This window comes from Ascaphus truei, chromosome 1, assembly GCF_040206685.1.
Source record: "Ascaphus truei isolate aAscTru1 chromosome 1, aAscTru1.hap1, whole genome shotgun sequence".
Lineage (NCBI taxonomy): Eukaryota > Metazoa > Chordata > Amphibia > Anura > Ascaphidae > Ascaphus > Ascaphus truei.
This window is the reverse complement of record NC_134483.1, coordinates 25,579,901-25,604,077: the sequence shown is the minus strand read 5'-3', so window position 1 is coordinate 25,604,077 and position 24,177 is coordinate 25,579,901. Positions and strand designations below refer to the sequence as shown.

The 24,177-nt window shown below is 44.0% G+C and overlaps 1 protein-coding gene across 2 annotated transcripts in view; it reads right to left on the bottom strand.

Annotated features, from left to right (window-relative positions):
- Positions 1-23,878, bottom strand: part of PIK3C3 (phosphatidylinositol 3-kinase catalytic subunit type 3) — a 248,129-nt gene extending 224,251 nt beyond the window's left edge. For both annotated transcript variants that reach the window (XM_075585255.1, XM_075585264.1), the window contains exons 1-4: positions 23,440-23,878; positions 20,137-20,325; positions 18,346-18,489; positions 3,372-3,501 (exon numbers count right to left, since the gene is read on the bottom strand). In XM_075585255.1, the coding sequence (XP_075441370.1) occupies positions 3,372-3,501; positions 18,346-18,489; positions 20,137-20,325; positions 23,440-23,507 (531 nt within the window). In that variant the 5' untranslated portion in view covers positions 23,508-23,878. The remainder of the gene's footprint in view (positions 1-3,371; positions 3,502-18,345; positions 18,490-20,136; positions 20,326-23,439) is intronic.
- Between the last annotated feature and the right edge of the window lie 299 nt (positions 23,879-24,177).

The window sequence follows — 24,177 nt, the reverse complement described above, 5'->3', positions numbered from 1 at the left end:
GTATTTGGGTCCGCCGTCGCTGCCGTCCCCCTTTGGCACGAGCACATCCCTGATGTACTAATTTGCCTCAACCAAGATGGCCGTGATCCGTGCACACATAGCCTCTCCGAAATCAGAAGTGGCTTCGCTTCGCCCTAACCCAAGATGGAGGATGTAATTGGCTGCAACTGTCCCAGAGCTTCAAGTAGCAGCCATTTACTCCCAGCCAGTGCCCGAGCACAGTGTCTGATCCCTTGTGCTCCTGGACCCCGGCTGATTTCCTGCTCTGTACTTTCCGGTCCTGAACCTTTGCCTTGGCTTGGAATCTGCTGGCCTTTCTCCTGCCCTGATCTTAGAACTGTAACCCCAACCTCACCTTTCCCCCGGCCTTGGTTTGTGACCCGGACATGTATCTTTATCAGGACTCAGCCCTGCAGAGGTGGTCAGTCTCCCCAAAATAGTTTGTGATGTCACACATTTACAGTGTTACTTTAGCATAAGTAAAAGTGCGTATAAAAATCGGTGAGCTTTTCATTTCACGTTAACCTCTTTGGAGTGGAACATGCTGCAGGCCCATTTGCGTTAGAAGGTTACTTGACCTTCGATAATTGAAAGATTATAAAGAACAAAACAAAATGTCAGAAGCAGCACACTTTCGGTACGGAATCAGAACAATTAGTCATTAGTTTTATTCCACTCACAATCGCCTACCTTCAATACAATTAAATCTTTCTACTGAGAACTTGAGGCCATAAAGAGGAGTCTTTAATTAGGTTTTTCTTTAATGTGAAGGTGAACTGGCCCTATAAAAAGGCAGCTATTGCATGAAAACAAAGGCTTTATTTATGGATCTAATAAATCAGTGGCAGAGATGTTGGACACATTTATAGCATCAAGCAGTTACCATCTGTCCCTTTGCTCTTCCAAAACACAGAGGTTTCCAAGAAAAAACACAAAAAAAGTAAATGAAACTTGCAAACACAAAAATCTTGTATGGGAAATAATAAAGTGACTTTGTGGGAAAAGGACCTGCCACGGAAAAAAATCCACCACACTTAAAAAATATAAAAATCAAGACCACCGTGGTTGTAGACCTGGAGTTACTGAATTTGCACGCAGTACAAGTCTAAAAACATTCATTACAATTCTTATTAGTTCCTTGTGATAGTCAGAGAATAGCCCAAGGGCCTTCTGTCACATTGAACCAGGATAAGGAAGTGTTAACCCTTTCTGTAGTCTACAATATATTAACTTGGCTGCACATATATGCAGACAAGCTTGTTCTGCTTTTTTTTTTTTTTTTTAAGTATGTAGCTCACCCAATACGTCTATTTTATGCTAATTTATATTTATAGCGGTGGAAATTGCTCCAGCGCTTCACAAATCCATCAAAATATGTGTTGGGCAGGAAAAGTTATTTCACCCACATAAAAGTAATATTTTACATGAACAAAATTAGACCTGCACACACTTGAACACGATCTTACATTATTCTTCCTGTTTACTTTGGACAGGTATATAAAAGTACGTATGCATGGATGTACTGCACAGATGTAGCATGACTGTCTCCGGAGCCGCAGTCGAAAGAGTGAAAGTCGGCGTCACTAAAGACCGTGTCTGCAGGTTGCACTGCGTGGGGGTCCATGCTCCCGGATCGGTTTATGACCTCAGCTAGCCCCGGTTCTGAAAAGAGCAGGTCTTGCTACATCTGTAGCATCATCTCTTTTCTGTATCTCATTCTGAGTCCCCCATTGTCCTATTATCCGTAGATATTCCCATCACGTTCTCCTAATTCTCCAGTCTTCCCACTTTCTGTCTTAAGCTAGTCTTGCCCCTTGATGCCTACATACCTCTCCTATCACCTTCCCCCAAATCTCTTCTCATTTATCCAACATTTCCTTGTATTCCCTCGACGCCTCTACAATCTCTACACAACGGCCATCATTCTTTCCTCATCTCTCCCCACCAATATTTCACGAGCAACATTATCCCCTCTTTCCTTCCAATGTAATCTCTTCTGAGAGCTCCTTATGACCCCTTAGCACAATCTCCTACAGTACTAGTACTACTCCACTACACCTTCGCAATGCCTGTACTTTAGTACCCACAGTACAAACATCCCCTATGTAACCCAGACCTCTAATCAGTACTACCCTATGCCCATCTCTCCTCAGTTCTGCACGGTTTCTTATCTCCCTGCCTAGTTCTGCACAGATTGCAAAACTTCATGCGTAATGCCGTTACTTAGTCATAATGCCAATCTCCCGGCTATTACCAATATTGTATGTCAAACAAACAGGGGAGGGAAAAACTATTAGGCATATTACCAAAATAACATGTCAGCTGCGGATTCAGAGCAAAATATCGCAAATATAATAAAGAAATATATATAAGTTATGGCGGGTGAAAAATGCGACAAAAAAACATCACCGTAATAGCATATAATAAATAGCAAATACAAATATCACTTGTGAGCACACTTGCATGTCTTAGACAGGTCTGCAACCCTGCCTTTCACCATTATCACCCAGCATACAGTGCTGCCATTAAAGAAGAGATTATGGGAGATGTGGAGGCACTGTATGCTAGGTGATAATGGTGAAAGGCAGGGTTGCAGACCTGTGTAAGACATGTGCTCACAAGTGATCTTTTTATTTCAGAGAATAGACAGACAGATTTGTACCCTGAACTCCCCTTACTAAAGAATGCCCCTGGTTAGCCCAGCTGTGATTCTGTGTAGTGTCAGATTATTTTGCATTAATTAAATCTATTCTTTCTTTCTTGTGCGGAGGCATCCATTAGCATTTACAGTACGGAATTGTTTGTTCTTTCAGTTCTTTAATAAAAGCAGCAATTTAAGTACAAACCCAAACAGAAGATGAATGTGCAAAGGTGATGAATAGTGTTATACAACTGCCAGTAACCTTGAAATAAAAAGCAGCATGAAGCCTTGATAAACAATACTGAAGCACTCAGACATTCGTGGCTGCTGCCCACGTTCTGCACCAGGGGCGGCCAACTCCAGTCTTCAAGAGTTACCACCAGGCCAGGTTTTAAGGATATCCCTGCTTCAGCACAAGTGACAATCGGTGCCTCAGTAAACTCCTGTTCTACACTATTACCAAAAAGGAAGGCGGACATCATGGGCTAAGATTAATGGATGCTAAAGTGGCCTGAAGGGCTGGTACATTGAACTGAATTTCAAAACTGGACGTATGGAAACATACGAAAAATATTCATAATGCATGGGGACTTTAAACTAAAGACTAGGGGTGGTTTACTATTCTAACATCTCTCAATTCCATGTGACATGATTTTACTACTAAATAAACCCACTTATTGCCCGAATACATATTGAATCACATACTGTAGCAATGAGGCTTCATTTTTACCTTTGCCAGTCTGCTCATTTGATCTTCGGAGAAAGAGCTGCTTGTCCTGCCAGGAGTTTTGGTTGGTTCTGATCCATCGGCTTCAATATTTGGCCACACTTTCAGGTCATGCATTCCTTGGCGAAACATCCTGATGAACCAAGATAAACAAACAAATAAATGCCTGTATTGCATTGGAAACCCACGAAGAGATGAAAGAATACAGTAGTATGGGAGAATACTGATGCTAAGAGGGGAAGAGTGCGGGGCCTCTGTATGCGCCGCAACCCCCCAACCCCCCACTTGCCGGCCGCTCATGAACGACCGGCAACTGCGGCTCGCACGGCCAGCAACCACCGATCGCAAGAGCGGCCGGCAACCACCAAGTGCCGGACGCGCATGCGCAGCAGCAAAAATATGCATTGTTCACGCTAGAGAACGGGCCCTCCCCCCCCCCAAGGAGCGTGGGCCCCAGGGCTACAGCTACGCTCGACTATCGTATATATATATATTCAAATATAAGAAAATTAACAATATAAAGTAAAAAAGAAATACCACAAAGGATGTTTAAAAAGGTATATTGCATCTGATAAGTCTTGATAAAGCGCAAATTTGTGTCAACCTGATGTGTATACAACTAGAATTGTTGATATTATTGTATATTTTTGTAATGTCACTTCCTTCTACACTTTGTATATAATTTTGTGTGATCATTTTAGGACTGTGATCCTATTAGAAATGAGGCGCCCTCTTGAGCAGCAATGACTTCAACTAAGCGTTTCCTGTAACTGCTGGTCAGTCTCACACATCGGTTTTGTAGAATTTTGGCCCATTCCTCCTTGCATGGACAGCTCGCTTCAGGTCCTGCCACAACATTGACTGGGTTTAGGAACGGACTTTGTCCTGGTCCGTCGGCAGCAAAGCCGCTCCAAACCAGCACACGCCCACCACCATGCTGGACAGTGGGAATGAGTTTCTTCTGTTCGAACGCAGTGTTTGTTTTTCTCCAAACATAACATTTCTCATTGAGAACAAAAAGTTATTTGACTTGTCTGTCCAGAGAACATTGTTCCAGAAGTCTTGTGAATCATTTATGTGCTCTTCGGCGAGCTTCAGATGGCCAGCAATGTTTTTTTCACAGAGCAATGATTTCCTCCTGGGTATCCTCCCATGAGCACCATTCTTATGCAGTCTTTTTCAGACAATGACAACAGAGATGTTATCATCCTTGGTATGTTTGAGGGGAGCACTTGTGTCCTTTTTACTACTATATTAGGCCTCGGAAATATATATGTGCACGCGACGGAACGTGTGGCGTCGCGCTCACCTGTCGTCTGAGCGATCTGTGGACTCCGGTCGCTCGCGCTGGGGAGGCGTGGCTATGACATCAGAAGGCTGGTTCGCGCTCATTGGCTACACCACTCGTGAGGTGGCCGCCGGGAAAAACAAAAATCAATTTATATTTTTTGGCTCAAAATTCTGCCGCGTGGTCGCTCTTCATCGGTTGCTCTTGCTCGCACGCACTATGGCTGGCCCTATAGAGCTGCTGCATTTTGTACGTGCCGTGCGCCGTCGCTCGCACTATGGACGCAGCCTTAGGCACGTTCTATAGTGCCGGGCGGGTGCGGATTTTTAGTTGGCTGACGTCAGTCAGGATTTCTATACAACACACACACACACACACACGCTGTATAGAACGGCCCTTAGACTATCCAACACCTACTTTATATAGGCCAAAAATTACGCAGGAGCTTGCCACTTTAAAGCCCTTCTTGCTGAGCCAGAGAGGATGCTGCACCTACTGTACTTCAGAGATTAGTATCTCAGGAACCAGGGGGGTCACGGAGCTGAACTTAATGGGGGATCACCTCCAGTGCCCCTCTGCTTCAAAATATATATATATATATATATACAGTGTTCGACAAACCTATACATTTGCACACCCCTGGCGAGTGGATTTAACATCGTGGCGAGCTCTTATTGGCCCAAGCAGCACACGTGCGGTACTAGGTGGCGAGCAGATTTTTTTGTTCGGCGAGTAGATTTGTGGGTGATTTGTGGGTGATTTGTGGGTGTGGGTGTGGGTGTGGGTGTGTGTGTGTGTGTGTGTGTGTGTGTGTGTGTGTGTGTGTGTGTGTGTGTGTGTGTGTGTGTGTGTGTGTGTGTGTGTGTGTGTGTGTGTGTGTGTATATATATCATAATACTGAGTTAAGTTATGGTGAGTAAAAAAAGTGACAAAAACCCTCCACAGGAAAGCAAATATGCAAATACAACAGTTGTATTTTCATATAACTGTATGCTCATCTGCATGTCTTAGGCATGTCTGCAACCCCGCCTTTCACCATTATCGCCCAGCACACAGCACTTCCACTGCAGCAAGGGATTCTGGGGAATGACATACAAATGAGCACACAGTGCCACTTTTTGCTTGAGACCCATAAAGGTCAAAACAGCTGTCTGTGGGTGGGTTTTCTGGGTATGCACCTTAACCCTGGCTGTGCTCAAAGCTGTGACCATGCAGCAAGCTTAAGCCTATAGGGAACCATGTTAAAAATGGTTTTTGAAGCAAAATGTGGCACTGTGTGCTCATTTGCATATCATTCCCCAGAATCCCTTGCTGCAATGGAAGTGCTGTGTGATAATGGTGAAAGGCGGGGTTGCAGACCTGTCAAAGACATGCAGATGAGCATACAGTTGTATTTACATTTGCATATTTGCTTTGCAGGGGTTTTGTCACTTTTTTTTACTCACCATAACTTAACTCATATATATATATGTGTGTGTGTGTGTGTGTGTGTGTGTGTGTGTGTGTGTATGTATGTATGTATGTATGTATGTATGTATGTATGTATGTATGTATGTATGTATGTATGTATGTATGTATGTATGAAAAAACATAATACTGAGTTAAGTTATGGTGAGTAAAAAAAGTGACAAAAACCCTCCACAGGAAAGCAAATATGCAAATATAACTGTATGCTCATCTGCATGTCTTAGGCAGGTCTGCAACCCCGCCTTTCCCCATTATCACCCAGCATACAGCACTTCCACTGCAGCAAGGGATTCTGGGAAATGACATGCAAATGAGCACAGTGTCACTTTTTGCCTCAATAACCATTTTTAACATGGTTCCCTATAGGCTTAAGCTTGCTGCATGGTCACAGCTTTGAGCACAGCCAGGGTTAAGGTGCATACCCAGAAAACCACCCACAGACAGCTGCAAGCTTAAGCCTATAGGGAACCATGTTAAAAATGGTTATTGAGGCAAAAAGTGACACTGTGTGCTCATTTGCATGTCATTTCCCAGAATCCCTTGCTGCAGTAGAAGTGCTGTATGCTGGGTGATAATGGGGAAAGGCGGGGTTGCAGACCTGCCTAAGACATGCAGATGAGCATACAGTTATATTTGCATATATATATATATATATATATATATATATATATAAAAAAAAATATATATATATATATATATATATATATATATTTTATTTATTTTTTAGTACAAAATTAATTGCAGGCTTGGATTGCTCCTTTAAGGTTACAATTAAAATGTGTGGTCTGCTTTAACCCTTTTTATGCCAGAGGAGCCTGCGTGGTATTGAAGAGCAATGGATTGCTGACAGTAACTTCTGAGGAGGCTTGCAACTGGTTAATCTGTCTGCCAGAGCAGGATATTAACGCCTGCACTTTTCAGTGAGTTTATATTACCTCCTCAGAATATGAGGAGCCACACACCAAGCTATTATATTGTATATTTCATATATTAAATTCCGATTTAAAGACTAGTTTCCGATAGACCTGCAGTACCTCTATACGATATCCCGCATATACAATATATTTCTATCTAATGTCTATTATCCATTAGGTGTTCTGCCATTTGCATGTTATTGTGTTTATTTTTGAATAGCACGCGTTCAATAATTAACATTAGTACTAGACAATACATCCTCCAAACTCCACGCTATCTCATATCCCCTAACACCCCCACCCCTAATCCTAAAGCGACCAGCTGTGCGGCTGCACCATACCCCACCCTGAGGCACCCTCCGTCCCACAATGAGCAGCCACTTTTGTTCCAGCCTTGCCCCTTACTCCCTCTGTACTGCAAGCTCTCCCGGGCAGGGCCCTCACTGCCTCCTTGTATCGGTTTGCACTGGTTTGTCCTTACTTGGTTCATGTCATTGTGCTTACGTGATTTATACACTCTGTACCCGGCTGCGGAATATGTTGGCGCTTTACAAATGATAATATTACATCAAGCATTTCACACAATTTGACAATGCTGTCAAACCATTCTGTACGTCCGATGCTTTACTGACTATCAGGCAGACATGCATATCTACACACTCGGGGACCACTGATTATAGGACTTGGCACACATTTAATAATGACCCCTGTAACAGATGGTGCAGGCTCAGTTTCCGCAGGATTGTCCTTCTCCTAGGAACGGTGTAGCTAGTGCGCCCTCTAGCTCTCAGTATAATTATAGCTTCAACAAGACCAAACTTGTCCAAAATGTGCTAAGCAATTCTGGGGGTGAAACAATGCTTACATATATATAGGCCACCGTGTCATCTGCCGAGAATGATTTGAGGGGTTTTTTTTTTTTTGTTTTTTTTAAAGGCAACAGAAAGGTTACATTTCTGAAACGACTTTTTCACGGTGTACATTTGCTAAAAGATCAATAAGTAGATCTGCATAATATAAAATATTCTGAGAAAATAAATTAAATAAAAATGAACCTTTGAAAATTGAGTGTTTTCACTTTTGAGTGTGTCCTCACTTTTAAAAGCTTTACACTCTTCTGCCCCTCCTTACATCTCAGCCCTAATTTCTCGTTATGCACCATCCAGACTCTTGCGTTCTTCTCAAGGATGTCTTCTTTCTACCCCCTTTGTATCTAAAGCCCTCTCCCGCCTTAAACCTTTTTCACTGACTGCCCCACACCTCTGGAATGCCCTTCCCCTCAGTACCCGACTAGCACCCTCTCTATCCACCTTTAAGACCCAACTTAAGACACACTTGCTTAAAGAAGCATATGAATAGCACTGTGGATATTCTGAACACATGATATATAAAGCTTGGCCCCCTGCAGACGCACTTACCAGAACTCCCTCCTACTGTCTCTGTACTTTCTCCCTACCTACCAATTAGACTGTAAGCTCCTCGGGGCAGGGACTCCTCTTCCTTAATGTTACTTTTATGTCTAAAGCACTTATTCCCATGATCTGTTATTTATATTATCTGTTATTTATTTGATTACCACATGTATTACTACTGTGAAGCGCTATGTACATTAATGGCGCTATATAAATAAAGACATACAATACAATACATTGTTGCAAATTGCTATTTGTTGCTGCAACTGTAACTACCTTCATAGGACCGTATTGTGAAAAGCCTGAGTTCCCATAATGACCAAACTAACAGTGAGGTACACTATATTATCATGTAATAAAGGTGCACGATCACAATCTAAATACTGTATATTCTGCATGAAACATAACGTAAATATCAGTATGCATACAAAAGAATAGCCTTATACAGTATAGCTACAATTATGCTTTAATTATAGGACAAAATGCGTTCTCCCATGACAAAGGTGCAGAAGATATATGATAGATAAATCAACAAGAGTTATCTATCAACAAGTTAGTAAATCAACATGAGATGATGTCGGTAAAGTAGGCAGAAAAGAGCCCGCACAGGGGACCAGATCCTGGGCACATCTGAAGAGGATCTAGCTTGTTCTAGAAGATACTATACATATTCCCTCCGCCCTCCCCTAGCACTTTTTCTTTTCCTTTCTTTTTTAAGTGATGAAGGTGTTAAAAAAAGAATACGCAAATATTGTGATTAGAATTTTTGTATGTTGTGCCAAAAATACAATAAAATTGTGTTATAATAATAAAAAATATATATATAAAAAAAGAATAGAGATGCAATTATAAACAATTTTAAGTTGTAAATAATTTACACACACGCTACCGCTTCATACACACACGCTACCGCTTCATACACACACGTGCCATCACTCTACACACGACCACTGTGCGCTCTATCGCTTTACATGCACAGACGCTTTACACACATACACACACACACACACACGTTACCGCTTTACGTGGAAGCGCCTAGCCACTTTACACACACACACACACACTTTGTGTGTGTGCTCTACCGCTTTAAACGGATGCGCTGACGCTTAACGCTTAACGCGTGCGCTGCTGATTTACACGGACGGGCCTGGCTACTTTACACACACGAGAACTTACTACCACTTTACGCAGACGTGCCACTTTGCGGACATGTTGACATTTTACGCCGACACGCTGCCGCTTTACACGTGTGCTTACACGGACGCACAGACGCCATATTCTGCTTCACAAAGTTGCACTTAGTCAGCGAGTTTAACTGAATGTAATATAAAACAAATTAACTGGTCAATTTGCATGTGTAAAAGGGTTGTCATTTTCCCGTGCCCTATAAAAATGTGTTAGGCCACGCGAGAAGGGAGAAGACGGCAGCGAGAGACGATGCAACAGCACCAACTACTGCACCAGCCAGACAGGGATGTGAAGGAGCCCAAGCAGCATCACCAGGTGTGGCAACCTTCCTCCAATACTGGCAGGCTCCCTACCAACACCGACCCCCTCCCTCCAAACACTGACCCCCCCCCCCCTCCCTCCCAACACCGACAGGCTCCCCCCCCTCCCTCCCAACACCGACAGGCTCCCCCCCCTCCCTCCCAACACCGACAGGCTCCCCCCCACTCCCTCCCAACACCGACAGGCACCCCCACCCTCCCTCCCAACACCGACAGCCCCCCACCCTCCCTCCCAACACCGACAGCCCCCCCCCTCCCTCCCAACACTGACAGCCCCCCCCTCCCTCCCAACACTGACAGCCCCCCCCCTCCCTCCCAACACTGACAGCCCCCCCCCTTCCTCCCAACACCGACAGGCTCCCCCTCACTCCCAACACCGACAGGCTCACCCTCCCTCCCTCCCAACACTGACAGGCTCCCCCTCCCTCCCAACACAGACAGGCTCCCCCTCCCTCCCTCCCAACACAGACAGGCTCCCCCTCCCTCCCTCCCAACACAGACAGGCTCCCCCTCCCTCCCAACACCGACAGGCTCCCCCTCCCTCCCTCCCAACACCGACAGGCTCCCTCTCCCTCCCAACACCGACAGGCTCCCCCTCCCTCCCAACACCGACAGGCTCCCCCTCCCTCCAGCTCAAAACCGACAGGCTCCCCCTCCCTCAACACTGACAGGCTCCCCCTGCCTCCCTCCATCCCAACACTGAAAGGCTCCCCCTGCCTCCCTCCATCCCAACACTGAAAGGCTCCTCCACTGTACTGGCAGGCTACCCCTCAATCCTATTAAACACCCAAAAGGTCCCTGCTTCACACCTGTGGGCCCCCCTTCCTACTGCTCGGTAACCACAGCTCTGACCCCTCCCACTCAACACCGTGTCCCCCCCTCCCCCTTCCTCCCAAGCAGTAAGCACAGGCCCAACTCCTCCTGCCGCTCAACACCCGCAGGTCCTAGAAACCACAACCCTGCACCGATCCTTCAGACATTGCAGCTACCGGCACTCGACAGAAGTGTCACATACTTGTTTTAATTACAATTTAATACATTCCATTTCAATGAGTAGAGATCTGAATGCATTTTTTTTGCTTTTCAGATCTTTGTAAATTCTATTAGGTCAACAGGAAAATAAGACTGTAAAACCTTGGCTATGCCACACTACCTGCACAAGGCCACAATGTGAACCAGCCTTGCAACGGGACCTCAACCATTATGCGGACTTCACTATTCTGTTTCATGCTAGCTATCTTATCAACAGAATTGGAAAGGAATGACCACAGGTTACCCCGCACGTACTGCTTTGCTGCGAGAAACCCAATTCATTGCAGCACAGGATACCTGTGGAGAAATGCCACGACAAAGTCTAACGGCTGATGAATATGCACTGGAGAACAAAGATGTGACTATGGAAGAAGTGAATGGTAAGAGAGACATCTTATTTGCAACTTTTGCAGAATTACCATTCCTGTATTAAATGGAAAAACCGCCAGCGGGATTAGGGAGCAAGTGCAGTCCCAGGCGTATAAGCAAGCTAAAAGTGCCAACGTCCCAACACGGATACCGGCCTTTACAAATGTCCCTTTCTGCAACTAACCCTCGCTTTAAACGGCAGCGTAGAGAGACGTGGTGTATAAATTTGCTGGCGCTATGGTCCATTCTGGGGTTAGTCAGGCTCAGCCATCGTTGTATTACACCACGCAATACTGTGAGCAATTCCTTTGAAATGTTAACTCTTTTCTTGATATATATATTTTAATTTCAGAGCAGGCACATTACACATTAGCACTGGACACTGGAAGACCAAGAATATTCAAAGCACATTTGGCCAAATTGCTGTGACAACCCGACGTGAAAAAGAAAAATACTGTGATAAAAGCGCTAATGCTTAAAAATATTTAGTAAACGTATTACTAAAAGTGATTATAAAAAAAACTTAAATATGAAAAGGCTAGGCTGCCTGGTAATTAGGATCGATACAGATCACTAACAAAATACACAGAACAACACAATACAATATACCGGCGCCTAGATGAATACAATCCTTACAACCCTAATGTGATCTCTGACCGATTGGTATCACAGTCCTTAGTGTCCAAACAGTATCCAAATGGATCTTGATTGAAGTCTCATGACATGTGGGAAAAAACAAAAAGAAAATTCATAGTGCAACACTGAACACAGACAACACATGAACCAACCACAGAATAACTGAAAAATGAACTGGTGCTATTTAATAAAATTATACACAGACAAAACCAATGTCTAAAAAAGAACACAAGCCGAGGGGATCCCGTCCGGAGAATGTAAAATTGGAATCCTACTCACGACACTGCAATAATAAACTAGTGTGATCAGCAGCTCAGTCTCTCCCTTGGTGCAGGATCCCGAAGAGGGGACTCCACGTGGTACTTCCAAGCCGCCGAATGTCCCTGTAGTGCACTGCAAGCACGGCACTTAGCCAGAGGCCACTCCAAGCTCCACAATAGCTTGATAAGGGGATAAACAGTGAAGCTCCTTCACGAGCTATTGTGGGGCTTGGAGAGGCTTCCGGCTAAGTGCCGTGCACTACTGGGACTTTCGGCGAAGGCGCATGTTCCAGCCACGTCATCTGAATGCGACGGGACTAGCGGGTCTGAGATTGAAGCAGCAGTGAATGTGAAGGCGGCGTCCGGGGCGTGGAAGTACCTCGTGGAGTCCCCTCTTTGGGGTCCTGCACCAAGGGAGAGACTGAGCTGCTGATCACACTAGTTTATTATTGCAATGTTGTGAGTAGGATTCCAATTTTACATTCTCCGGATGGGATCCCCTCGACTTGTATTCTTTTTTAGACATTGGTTTTGTCTGTGTATAATTTTATTAAATAGCACCAGTTTATTTTTCAGCTATTCTGTGGTTCATGTTGGTTCATGTGTTGTCTGTGGTCAGTGTTTCGGTCTATCTGTTTTTTGTCAGTGTTGCATTCTGAATTTTCTTTTTGTTTTTTCCCCATCGTCATGAGACTTCAATCAAGATCCATTTGGATACTGTTTGGACACTAAGGACTGTGATACCAATCGGTCAGAGATCACCTTAGGGTTGTAAGGGTTATATTCATCTAGGCGCCGGTATATTGGGTTGTTCTGTGGCAACGCGACGCCATGTGACGTTCGCATTTCTAAATCGGCCACTGGAACCATATAGCAGATCTCATTTAAAATGAATAACTCCTTTTCCATTGCACAGGTATATTATTATGAAAGAATACAATGCTCTTTTAATAGAGCGGTAGGTGTACGGTTAAATGAACACTGCATTCTTAATAACGAAATATGAGCGGCTCGTTTAGACTTTCTACAACTGCCTCCGATAGCGGCTCCCAGGGGTAGGACAGTATGGATGCCATGGCTATGTATGGTTTGCCTTGCATGTTTATTACAGTACATTTTATTTAAATGATTTTATTTCATTATATTTTTATGGTATTACTGTTCAGTGCATGTTTGTAGCACAGATCGCCTTTCATTTTACTGAGTAAGCAGGGGATGAATAAAAGGTTTCGCTTTAAGTGCTCCCCGATTACTACTTGCTCCCTGTATAATGATAATGATTTGGTCTAAATTGACTGTTTGATGAGCAATCTATTTTTCATTGCAGTTATATGGAAGTAGGTAGTGCTCATTGTGCCGGTGAAGGGTGTAACCAGGTTCACTAATAAAAGGTTCAGCCCACTTGGTATCCCCTGATCCGTGTGTTCGGGTCCTAGAGTGTCAGCTCTTGGACCTAGATGTCCTAACTGCATTACTGCGACTGTGTGCAAATTATGCGACATTAAAGATTTGTGTGTGTTTCGCCTTTCCTGGGGGGCTGGGACCGGGAGATTTCTAGGCTGTAAGTTTCAGAGTGGGTTTGCCGGAGAAAGTCTTTACAGAATGTGTCTATGTATCGGGGTTCCAGAGTTATGGGATACCCCAGGAGTTGGATCCGGGAATCGAGCGAGATTCTCGGATACAGCCAAGCACATTGCTCCGGGCAAACTCTGACTCTGAAAACGCTCTTACGACTCACCGCCAGGATTCCTGCGGCAGCATCTTCCAGACAAGGTAAACGGGCATGAAGGGGTTAATGTATACCTGCAACCATACACAGGGTCCCTAGTATAAAGAGGGGTCCCTAGTATAAGGAGATGTGCCCAGATACATGCCCAGGTACTCTGAAACCTGGTATAGGGGTTCAGGGGGTGCTCCACCTATGTGATAAAGCCGAGAGTGGCTTTGTGTGTGGAAAAGTTTTAAAAGTTATTTTTCTACAGTGTGCCAAGTATGAGGCTAGTGAGTGTAGACAATATATACACTCACTCCATCCCTGACACCAGAATATTTATTTATAAAATGTTTTACCAGGAAGTAATACATTGTTACCTCTCGTTTTCAAATATGTCCTGGGCATAGAGTTAAGATGACAAATAATACATGGTTACAAATACAGTTACATAAGTGAACAGGGTATACATTATATACAAGACATTGCATGCACAGTTAAAGATAATATATATTATAGGCGTATGTAATGGTTACCGACCAGATTAAAATGTGAAACAGCTTTAGTTTTGAAAAAACATAAACTGGTGGTGGATGCGAGAGTCTCCGGAAGGTTGTTACAGTTTTGGCGTGTGCGGTAAGAGAAGGAGGAGCGGCCGAATACTTTGTTGAGCCTTGGGACCATGAACAGTCTTTTGGAGTAAGATCTCAGATGATAAGTGCTGCGTGTGGTAGGGGTGAGGAGCTTGTTCAGATAGAATAGGGACGTATACATCTTTTTCACACAGCACACAGTATATTTTCTTAATGAGTAAATGAACTGTGGGATTTCCAAGTCATGGATTCCAAGAGACCAGATGGCTACCAAGCCTGGTGCCTATGGGTCTATGCGGAGTCCGGACTTGAAAGCCTCAGGGATGCCAAGGTGTTAGAACAGGAGGGGTACTGCAGTCCTGCTTGAGTACCCGCATCCTGGGCTAACACAGGGCTATCCGGCCACCATTTGCCAGAGCCCAGACTCCGTGGAGCCTGGACAGTGGTGGGCTCAGTATGCAAAGAGGCAGAGGTGCCAGGTTGGAGCATGCCCCTTGGCAGACTGAGAAAAGGCAACCACTCGGCTTTACAATACCGGCAAAATCGGTGACTGGCTGGCAGATGAATTCCCACGCTCTGATAGGCTGTAAAAATTGGTGAATGCGACTCCGAAACCCATAAGAAACCTTGCAGCCAATGAGAAGACTGGCTACGGATTGACTCAGTGACGTCAGGAGTGCTGCGAGTGGCGCCGTGCAGTTTTGAGCTCTGTATAAGGGAATCCCTTGAGCCAGTAGGTCATAGGGGAGAGGTATTCTGTTCCGGTATATTGTTAAAGAGGCACCGAGCTTGCCGCTCTATATGGACATTGTGCTTGTTGAGCATCTAGCAAGTAGACGTGTCCCTGGATGGTGTGTCTGGATCGAAGCCCTGTGCAGCCTTCTTAAAGAACATCTGAAGTGACTGGAGCAGGGGAATCGTGGAAACGGCTGATACTCACCAGACGACTACTTAACACCACTAGAGCTGTAACATGTACCTAAAACATGTCCTGTCCAACTAAATTATCCTTGCTGTACGTGCATATTATTACCACATAAATCATTGTAATATAATTGACTTTTTTACACTATGGGAAGTCGTGCGCTGTCTTTTTTTCTTTACATGTGACTTATGGTGTTGAGGCTCCAATACTGACGAGCAGCAGACCTTCTATTTCTTTATTATTAAGGTGAAAAGTATTTTACCTTGGTGCACTTTATTCACATTGGTCATAGTATCACTTGTGTTTATTAGTATAAGTTTATATTAGCACAAGCACATTATATTAGATTAACACAATTTGTGCGCAGTTTTTATTTTTATGTATAGCCAATGAGAAGAGCAGATTCCAAGTGCTAAACCAACAGCGGCAAATTCAAAGATGCTCTGTACTGAATAGACGCGAGCCGGCTTCAAACATTTTGACTGAATAATTCTTGTAAGTCCCACTTCTGAAGAACGTAGCGGCCGCGCCTGGCATTGCATACCGAAATCAGTTCCAGGACTTGTGAGTACCTCCCGATCATTGGAAAGGGCGCTTACAGAGGTCATTTTTGTGAATTTCGTTTAAAGGAAAGATTTATTCGTTAGCCCCGTTCCCAGTAAGTGTGTTAACCGTGTAAATTCTGTTACATTGTGTGTATGTCTTTTTCTGAAATAAATTACAATTTATTTTACCTCCTTACTTTGCTCAATCAATGATCCAGGTATATAAAAAAAAAAAAAGTGTGTTAATAAACCTGGTCTCCCGTGACACTCATGTAACAGAGCACTACTTTTTACACTGTTAAGGTTAAATGAGCACTGCATTCACTCCTAAGGCCAGGTTCCCGCTGGCTACTGCAGCACCCGCTGTGGCAGACGCTGCAGGGACAAGAGCCGCCCCACAATGGGACCGGGCCCGCTGCGAGGGGGGGCAGCCGCACTGCGCCGACAGAAACTCCTGCTCAAGAAAATTGAGATCAGGAGTCGCAACGGAGCGCTAGGCCATGCCCCCCGGCGGTTTAGCGAATGAGGGTGAACCTGCCAGGTGACATCACGGCCGCGCCCCGTCACTCCCCCTCTTGTCTTAACCCCTGCAGACCGGGGGACTCTGCTGCATGTGCCCCCTGTTTCGCAGACGCAGCCTAATTATGTGACCTAGGATGCTACATCGGTGACACCAGACAAAAACCAGAATGATCCTACACGGACAATAACACACCATGAAGTATTTCTTGATGTAGCTTCTTCTCCTCGGCAGATGCTTGGAAGTCCCGTCAGCGCTGACCCCAAGAAAGACAATATCTAATGCGCATTTCCTACTGTCCTCCTGTAAGTAGGATTTCAATTTTCGCTGGCGTGAGGAGTGGATCTGATTATGTCAATTATACATGTTTTTAAAGAATAGTAAATGTACCTTTTTTTAACCTTTCTTTCTGCATCTTTTTCCTACCTCTGAGGAATTCATCGTTCTCATACCATTTGGTATAATCTGCTCTTACCAAAACGTTTTTGTACTACAGTATGTTATGTTTTTCCTCTTTACTTATGCAGAGTTCAACCAACAAAGCAGCCATAGATTAAGCCGGACAGTCATTTATACATTATATTCACAGCGATATCCTTTTTTTGGTATTGTTTATATACACACACATTATTTAGTTTAGCATTTATTTAAGTTTAAGGCACCATTCAGAACTGTTTTTTCACAATGTTCACTTTTTTACCAGGGTGGTCGAAATCACTGATCAGGCAGCCATATGACACACACTAAAACTAATTGCTTAAGTGTTTAGATAATTTATTTATTATATTGTAATATTAGAATATTAGAATAGCGCAGCACACACTTTTTTTAAATTATATCGTTAAATACTTACCTGTTTTTTCTCCTCATAAGCAAGGGTCCTTTAGTTTAATTCTTTGGCCAGAGTATTATAAGGATGCAACCACATCACAGCGTGGTTTTTTGTTGTATACATGGGAGGTCACAATCCCAGTCGCACTCCCTTTGAGACAAATATAAATATATATGGTGTGTAGGGGTTGGGTTCTGAGCTTACAGGGACTCTGTGTGGTTGTAAATGTTAATTGGTAATTATTTGGAGGTCCTCCCAGGTTAAGATCACTAATCCCACATTTAAATAGTCCATGAAGACATTTCTCCCCCCATTAGAGAGGTTATGAGAACATGTCCAAAGTAGTTTTACAATAACGTACAGCACAACAAAAGACACACACAAAGAATTTAACGAAATGACCCTTACATATGAGAAGAAAAACAGCTAAGTATTTAACTATATCATTTGTCATATTAGATTTAGCACTGTGACTTCTTGTCTTTTGTTGTTACTTACAGTAGCATTACCGCTGTGTAACTGGATACACTTACTAACAATAGGAAGCGAAGACGTGCCAAAAAGCACTAAAGTGCATTAATCCGTTACATACGTGATGTATAGCCAATACTGCCCTTACTAGAGACAAAGTAGAAAGAAGCATATCCCTACAGGGTTCCAACAGTCCAACATGTAACTCTGATCCAAACCCCTTTGTTTCACACTGCAGGTTCAGGGGTCATCCACTGTGTCTGTGTACCAGGCGGTGCGAGGACCAAGCACATTCACTACTAGAACAGTCAGAAGAGAGGGCTGGATCGCTCTCAAAACCATCTGCTTCCTCAGGGGTTTCGTTCAGATTTTCTTCTTCATGAGAACTTTAAATATTTTTTTTTTAGTCATGCACATGTTCCTACACATTTTCACTTACTGGACAAAGGGTTTGTTTTTAACTTGCAGATATTTATTTAAAAAACGGGACTCACCCATACTTCCCAAAGAGAGACACGGTTGTCCCGCCAACGGGAATTGCTTTCCCAGGTCCGTATACGTCCCAAATGGTCAGCGCCACCTGAGCACTTCGTGGTAAATCTGCGTACTTTACAGGTAGCTTCAGCCACTCATTCCAACTACGAAAATAAAATGGAAAGGGAGAGCAAATAAGTTGGAAGGGAAAGAGAATATATTGCAGCACACAGAGCAAATGCATCCCCTGGTTCTGGATCGTCAGCACTGCACGCCAAAGAGGCCCTTCGGGCTGCATTTGGCCGAAAATCCCACACCAAAGTCAAACGATCCAAACACCTGCCTTAGTTTATATAGACCAAGGCCCTCAGTGCCTGCTAGCGGAAATATTTTTCAGCCACTCACTGAAACAAGTACAACGGAACAATGTTAAAATGATCACGTTGCCATTACCCAATGTTAACAGAGTGAGTTTTAGGCTGCGATGGAGGAATGCCATCATCACATCGCACGTCTTGTCCACAACCCACCCTCGCAGAGCAATTAGAAACAAGATTTAAAACCAACCGATAATCATGTGCTGGTAAATGGATTAACGCTTAAAAATACATCAAATAAATAAGAGAAAACACAATAACTAAATAAGTAATATTAAGTCAATAAATCATGCAACACCAGTAACTACTAAATTAATCATTTTTAAATAGTTATAAGAAATATATAATTTGTACTATACTAATCAGACCAAGGGCTCCTGTAAGAAGGTTAGTTGGGTTGAAGAGGGCCAAGACAAGTCTGTACGGTCATGCAAATATAACAGCATTTGGTCTCCTCTAATATCACGGTTTAAAAGTATGTCCCATTAAAATATAGAACTCTCTTATCCCAAACTTAGTTTAAAAAAAGTCTTAGAACCGTCAGTTTATCTTGAAAGAAAATAAGCATTAATTGAGATACCACATTGTAGAAACCAACAAACTACACTTTGCGTGTCTGAAATTGTGCAACAAGCAAGTGTACAGATGTAGCCAAACAATGCGCGTGCGGTCCTGTGACTGCGTCGTATGTGGCCCGGAAGGATTAAAGCTGCAGGCGGTCACATTGAAAAGAATGGACCGCCCCACAGCACCGTCACGGTAGCTCCTCCCCCAGCATCTCGTTTTTTGGGGCGTTTTACCCGGGGCCAGACAAATGGTAAGTCCAGCTACATCTGTAGGCATCAGCCCTCAACCAAAACTGCTTGGTATGACCCTAAAGTGATTTCAGCTCTGCACAGTGGGTCACGGGTCTGGATTTTATCACGTCACCATATGCATTAACGTTAACCATTCAAAAAATGCAGTGTCCAGGATCTTGTCCCAGCATGAGCAGGTAACCCTCAGCAAGGGGCATCTCTTCTGCACTTAGAGACAATGACACACAACCACATCAGCGTTAACCTTTTTATTGTCCCATCAACATGCCAAGAACAGTACTAAAGACAGCACCTAAATGGCCTGTGACCGTCTCCGAACATAACATTTTGTGGGATTCTGGTGCTGCTGAGCCACCTCAGAGCTTGTAATGGAAAAGGACTGTTCTAGTCATGGTAGCTGGGGTCAAGGTGATGGGATAGCTATACCACCATTTAGTGTGACATTGTGCCCCTAGACCAGGGGGGGGCCTTAAATGGATAGTCATGTATGCGCATGACGTCGTGGAACAATGCCAACTTAGAAAGCTGTATGATCCTGGCAGCGAGTGATACATTATGTTGATGTTTATCACTAATTCCTGGACTTGGGGCCTTAAGCACAGATGTTTGCACTTACTTCCACCTGGTGCTAAAAGCCTTGTAAGAAGTCCTGACTGGAAGAGCTAGTGGCTTTCCTTCAGCAAACACCTGACAGGTAACGTAGAGATCAGAGCAAGTCTCCTGGTAAAGCCCTGAGAACTTTAACATAGGATCCTCGAGAACCGCTTTGTAACTCTTCTGTTCTCGCTTTCCTTCCAAGCTTCCTCTGAAAACATACAAAACAGAACAGTTACTTAGTACAGCAATTCCGATTTATGTGAAATATATGAATGTTTCCTTTGTGCTGTTGGAAGTCATATGCGGAAAGATCTAATTATCCTAACATCCGCTGTCCCACACTCTACATGGCAATAACCACATAGTATTTCATTTCTCACATGTTTAAGCTAGTGATCCATCAAGGCTTTAAAGTCAACCAAATCTCTATATTCAATTTTGGCGAGCTGAAGACTGCTCTTTACCTGCAAAATTCCAGGTGAGAAAAAAAAATGAAGCCAGAGAAAAACCTAAACCTGCAAAATCAGGATAATAGCAAAAAATGTTTTAGTAGAGACAAGACTTGGGTTCTAAACTAAAACAAACAAAAATTTCTATGGTTTCATCCAGTTATTAATTACCTAATAATAATACAACATCCACAGACGCAAAGAAAGCAGCTCGCACAATGATACTAGGTGAAAATCATAAGGACTGGACCAATTAGCCATTGAAATAGGATTGCAATGCATAGGGGACTGCTCGAATAAAACTAGTGGCCCACATCTACTTTGTCAAAGGTTGTAAAGTCACATATCGGACATATCCACAAATGCCCCACCCAATAAAAGAACTGAACCGGATGGTGCTTGCAAGGCTGAGTGCTTGCAATGTCTGTGAAACATCAAGACCCACATTTACTAAAACGGTGATATTCCTTAGCACACCTCCCAGATCCAGAAAACACCTCATAGCCCTAATCCAGGGAACAGTCCATGTCGTCTTCTGGCTTGGGAAGGTGTTTCATCGAAGAGCACTCATTGAATTACGCACCTGACGGAGCCAAAAGCGAAACGTGCATTGGATGACATCACAAGCATTAACCCCTACAACTCCAGGGGGGCCTGTCTGGACGTTGCAACCGTCAGTGTTACAATTTGATCATCCCTTCACTTTGCAACACTGATATTTACCTGTGGTACCTTTCACTGCTTACCTGCCGATTAAAAAGAAGGGACTGTGGTGCTACTTTGATTTGAAATCATTGCACCCATTATTCTACACTCCGTGGAATTATATTTTTGTTATATTGTGTTTTCAGCTACATTTATGTGAATATTTCTTCAATACTTCTTTATACTTTGGTAAAGATCTCCTGAGGGGGTCCATGTGCACACCCCTCATGATTTATGGCTCTCTAGCACTATATCAATAATTGTGTTCTTCTGATCAGTGAATAAGTGGAGATTCACTTGTGACTTTTCTTGTATTTGTAATGGTTTTTAACTTACCTTATGTGTTCTGCTGTGTGTGTGATGTATTCATACAGGCATACCCGCTTTAAGGACACTCACGAGTGAGTACATATCGCTCAGTAGTCATACAGCAGCTCACGCATGCGCCTGTCAGCACGACCTGTACAGCAAAGTTGAACTCCCTACCTGCACCGAAGCTGTGCGCAAGCGGGGAGACTATAGAGCCTGTTACAAATGCATTATTTACATCAGTTATGCACGTATATGATGATTGCAGTACAGTACATGCATCGATAAGTGGAAAAAAAGGTACTGCTTCACTTTAAGTACATTTTCGCTTTACATACATGCTCCGGTCCCATTGCGTACGTTAATGCGGGGTATGCCTGTATTAAACAAATCCTACTGCAAGCAGCTAGATTTTTCCATTTCATAGTGTTGCTTATTTTTTGCTCAGTTTTGTAGTCCGGGACTTTCATTCATAACCCAAAACATATATCGTCAGTGTCGGGCAGTTGGTAGAGATGGGGAGGTGGGGGAATCACACACACACACACACACACACACTCCCCCCCCCCCTCAAGGAAAGCGAGGTATCACACCATAATAATAGCATGTTCTTGTATAGCGCTGCTAGTTTTACGTAGCGATTTACAGAGACATTTTGCAGGTACAGGTCCCTGCCCCGTGAGCTTACAATCTATGTTTTTGGTGCCTGAGGCACAGGGAGATAAAGTGACTTGCCCAAGGTCACAAGGAGCCGTCACTGGGAATTGAACCAGATCAAAATCAAAGCAGATATTGGCAGGTGCATGCGTCCTATAGAAACATGTGAACATATACTCCACCCGATTCCAGAGAGAAGAAAACAACAACAACAACAACAACAACAATACGCCAGGTCCATATGGTAAGAAAAATTCAAAACTTAAGCCTTTCGGGGCCAACTCAGGACCCCTTCATCAGGTTTATGTGTGTGGATTGAAATTAGATAGACATAAGCAGTTACAGGGCACTCACTTAAGATAATCAAAAATGCTTAATGGGTGCTGTCCGCCAGAATACTCACACGTCTCAATCATAGGAAAGAAAGGCAGACACTCCATTTAAATCAATCTGCAATAAGAAGTGATGGAGTGCCTGATTATATATAGATATATAGATAAAGAGGCAGCACACACTGAAAAAAAGGCCTCAGCAGAGGCAAGTGTGTTGCACGGTAAAGGGGAAATAGTTACAGTCTGTGAGGATCCCTAGAGATCCAATATACCGGCACAGCACACGAGATAATCACAAAAAGTGGTTTATTGGATCCAAAATCCACACATATGCCCGACGTTTCGGTCCCCTGAAAAAGGTCCCCTGAAAAAGGTCCCCCTGGGCACCGAAACGTCGGGCATACTGTATGTGTGCATTTTGGACCCAATAACCCACTGTTTGTGATCTCTTGTGCTGTGCCGGTATATTGGCTCTCTAGGGATCCTTACTGACTGACTATGTACAGTATATAACTGTATATTATAATTTTTATTTGGTATATCAGAAATAAATCACCGGTGCGATTTACTTCTGACTTATACCTCTCCCTTTATCGTGCACCACAAACACCTTTTTGGGCTGATTACCTTGTACGCATGCATGTACGTACGTATAAATTAGATAGAGACAGGCATTCTCAGGAATAAAAATGTAAAGTTTATTACAGCAACAATGTTCTCAAGATGATATTATGTGTGTGTGTGTGTGTGTCATCTTGAGAACGGTGTTGCTGTAATAAACTGTTTCAATGTGTATTTGTTCCTGAGAATGCCTGTCTTTATCTACAAATATATAGACACACCATTCCTTTCTTGGGTATGATAACTCACGTTTTGAGCTGCACGCTGATGTCCAGGTCACAGCTGTACACATAATACAGCCTGTCCGCCTCCCCCATGGCGCAGACCGGGAAATGTATCAACCAGCAGAAACACAGCGCTCAGGGGAGATGTCACCGGCAGAAACACAGCGCTCAGGGGAGATGTCACCGCCAGAAACACAGCGCTCAGGGGAGATGTCACCGGCAGAAACACAGCGCTCAGGGGAGATGTCACCGGCAGAAACACAGCGCTCAGGGGAGATGTCACCGGCAGAGACACCGCCGCCGCCGGACCTCAGTCTCCCGCCTCCTCCTATAACCAGCAGCCGCAGAACCCCCGCAGCCGCAGGAAGCCCGGCACCGGCAGGAAACCGAAACCACAACAACACAGGCAGAGCGGCAGCGACCCGGCAGCGCTCAGCTATTGGCTGCTCATGCTCCCTCCCCCTGTTTAACAGGGAAACCGGAAGACCGTGCGCATCACTGACAGCATGCTCCTAAACCCCGCCCTCCTGCGCGTCACGCTGGTCGCCATATTGTGGCTGGCAGGTTACAGTGCTGGGCTCCTTATGAATCCGCCGTGTTGTGGCTGGCAGTTTACAGGGCTGTGCGCCTTGTGTCTGCCATCCATGTTGTGTTTGTGGCTCAGGCGAGTGTCAATCAGTAATCATAGCCAATTCTGACATGGTGTCAGTCTCATTTACTGTTAACAGCAATAGTCACATGCAGTGACTCTGGGGAGTATTTG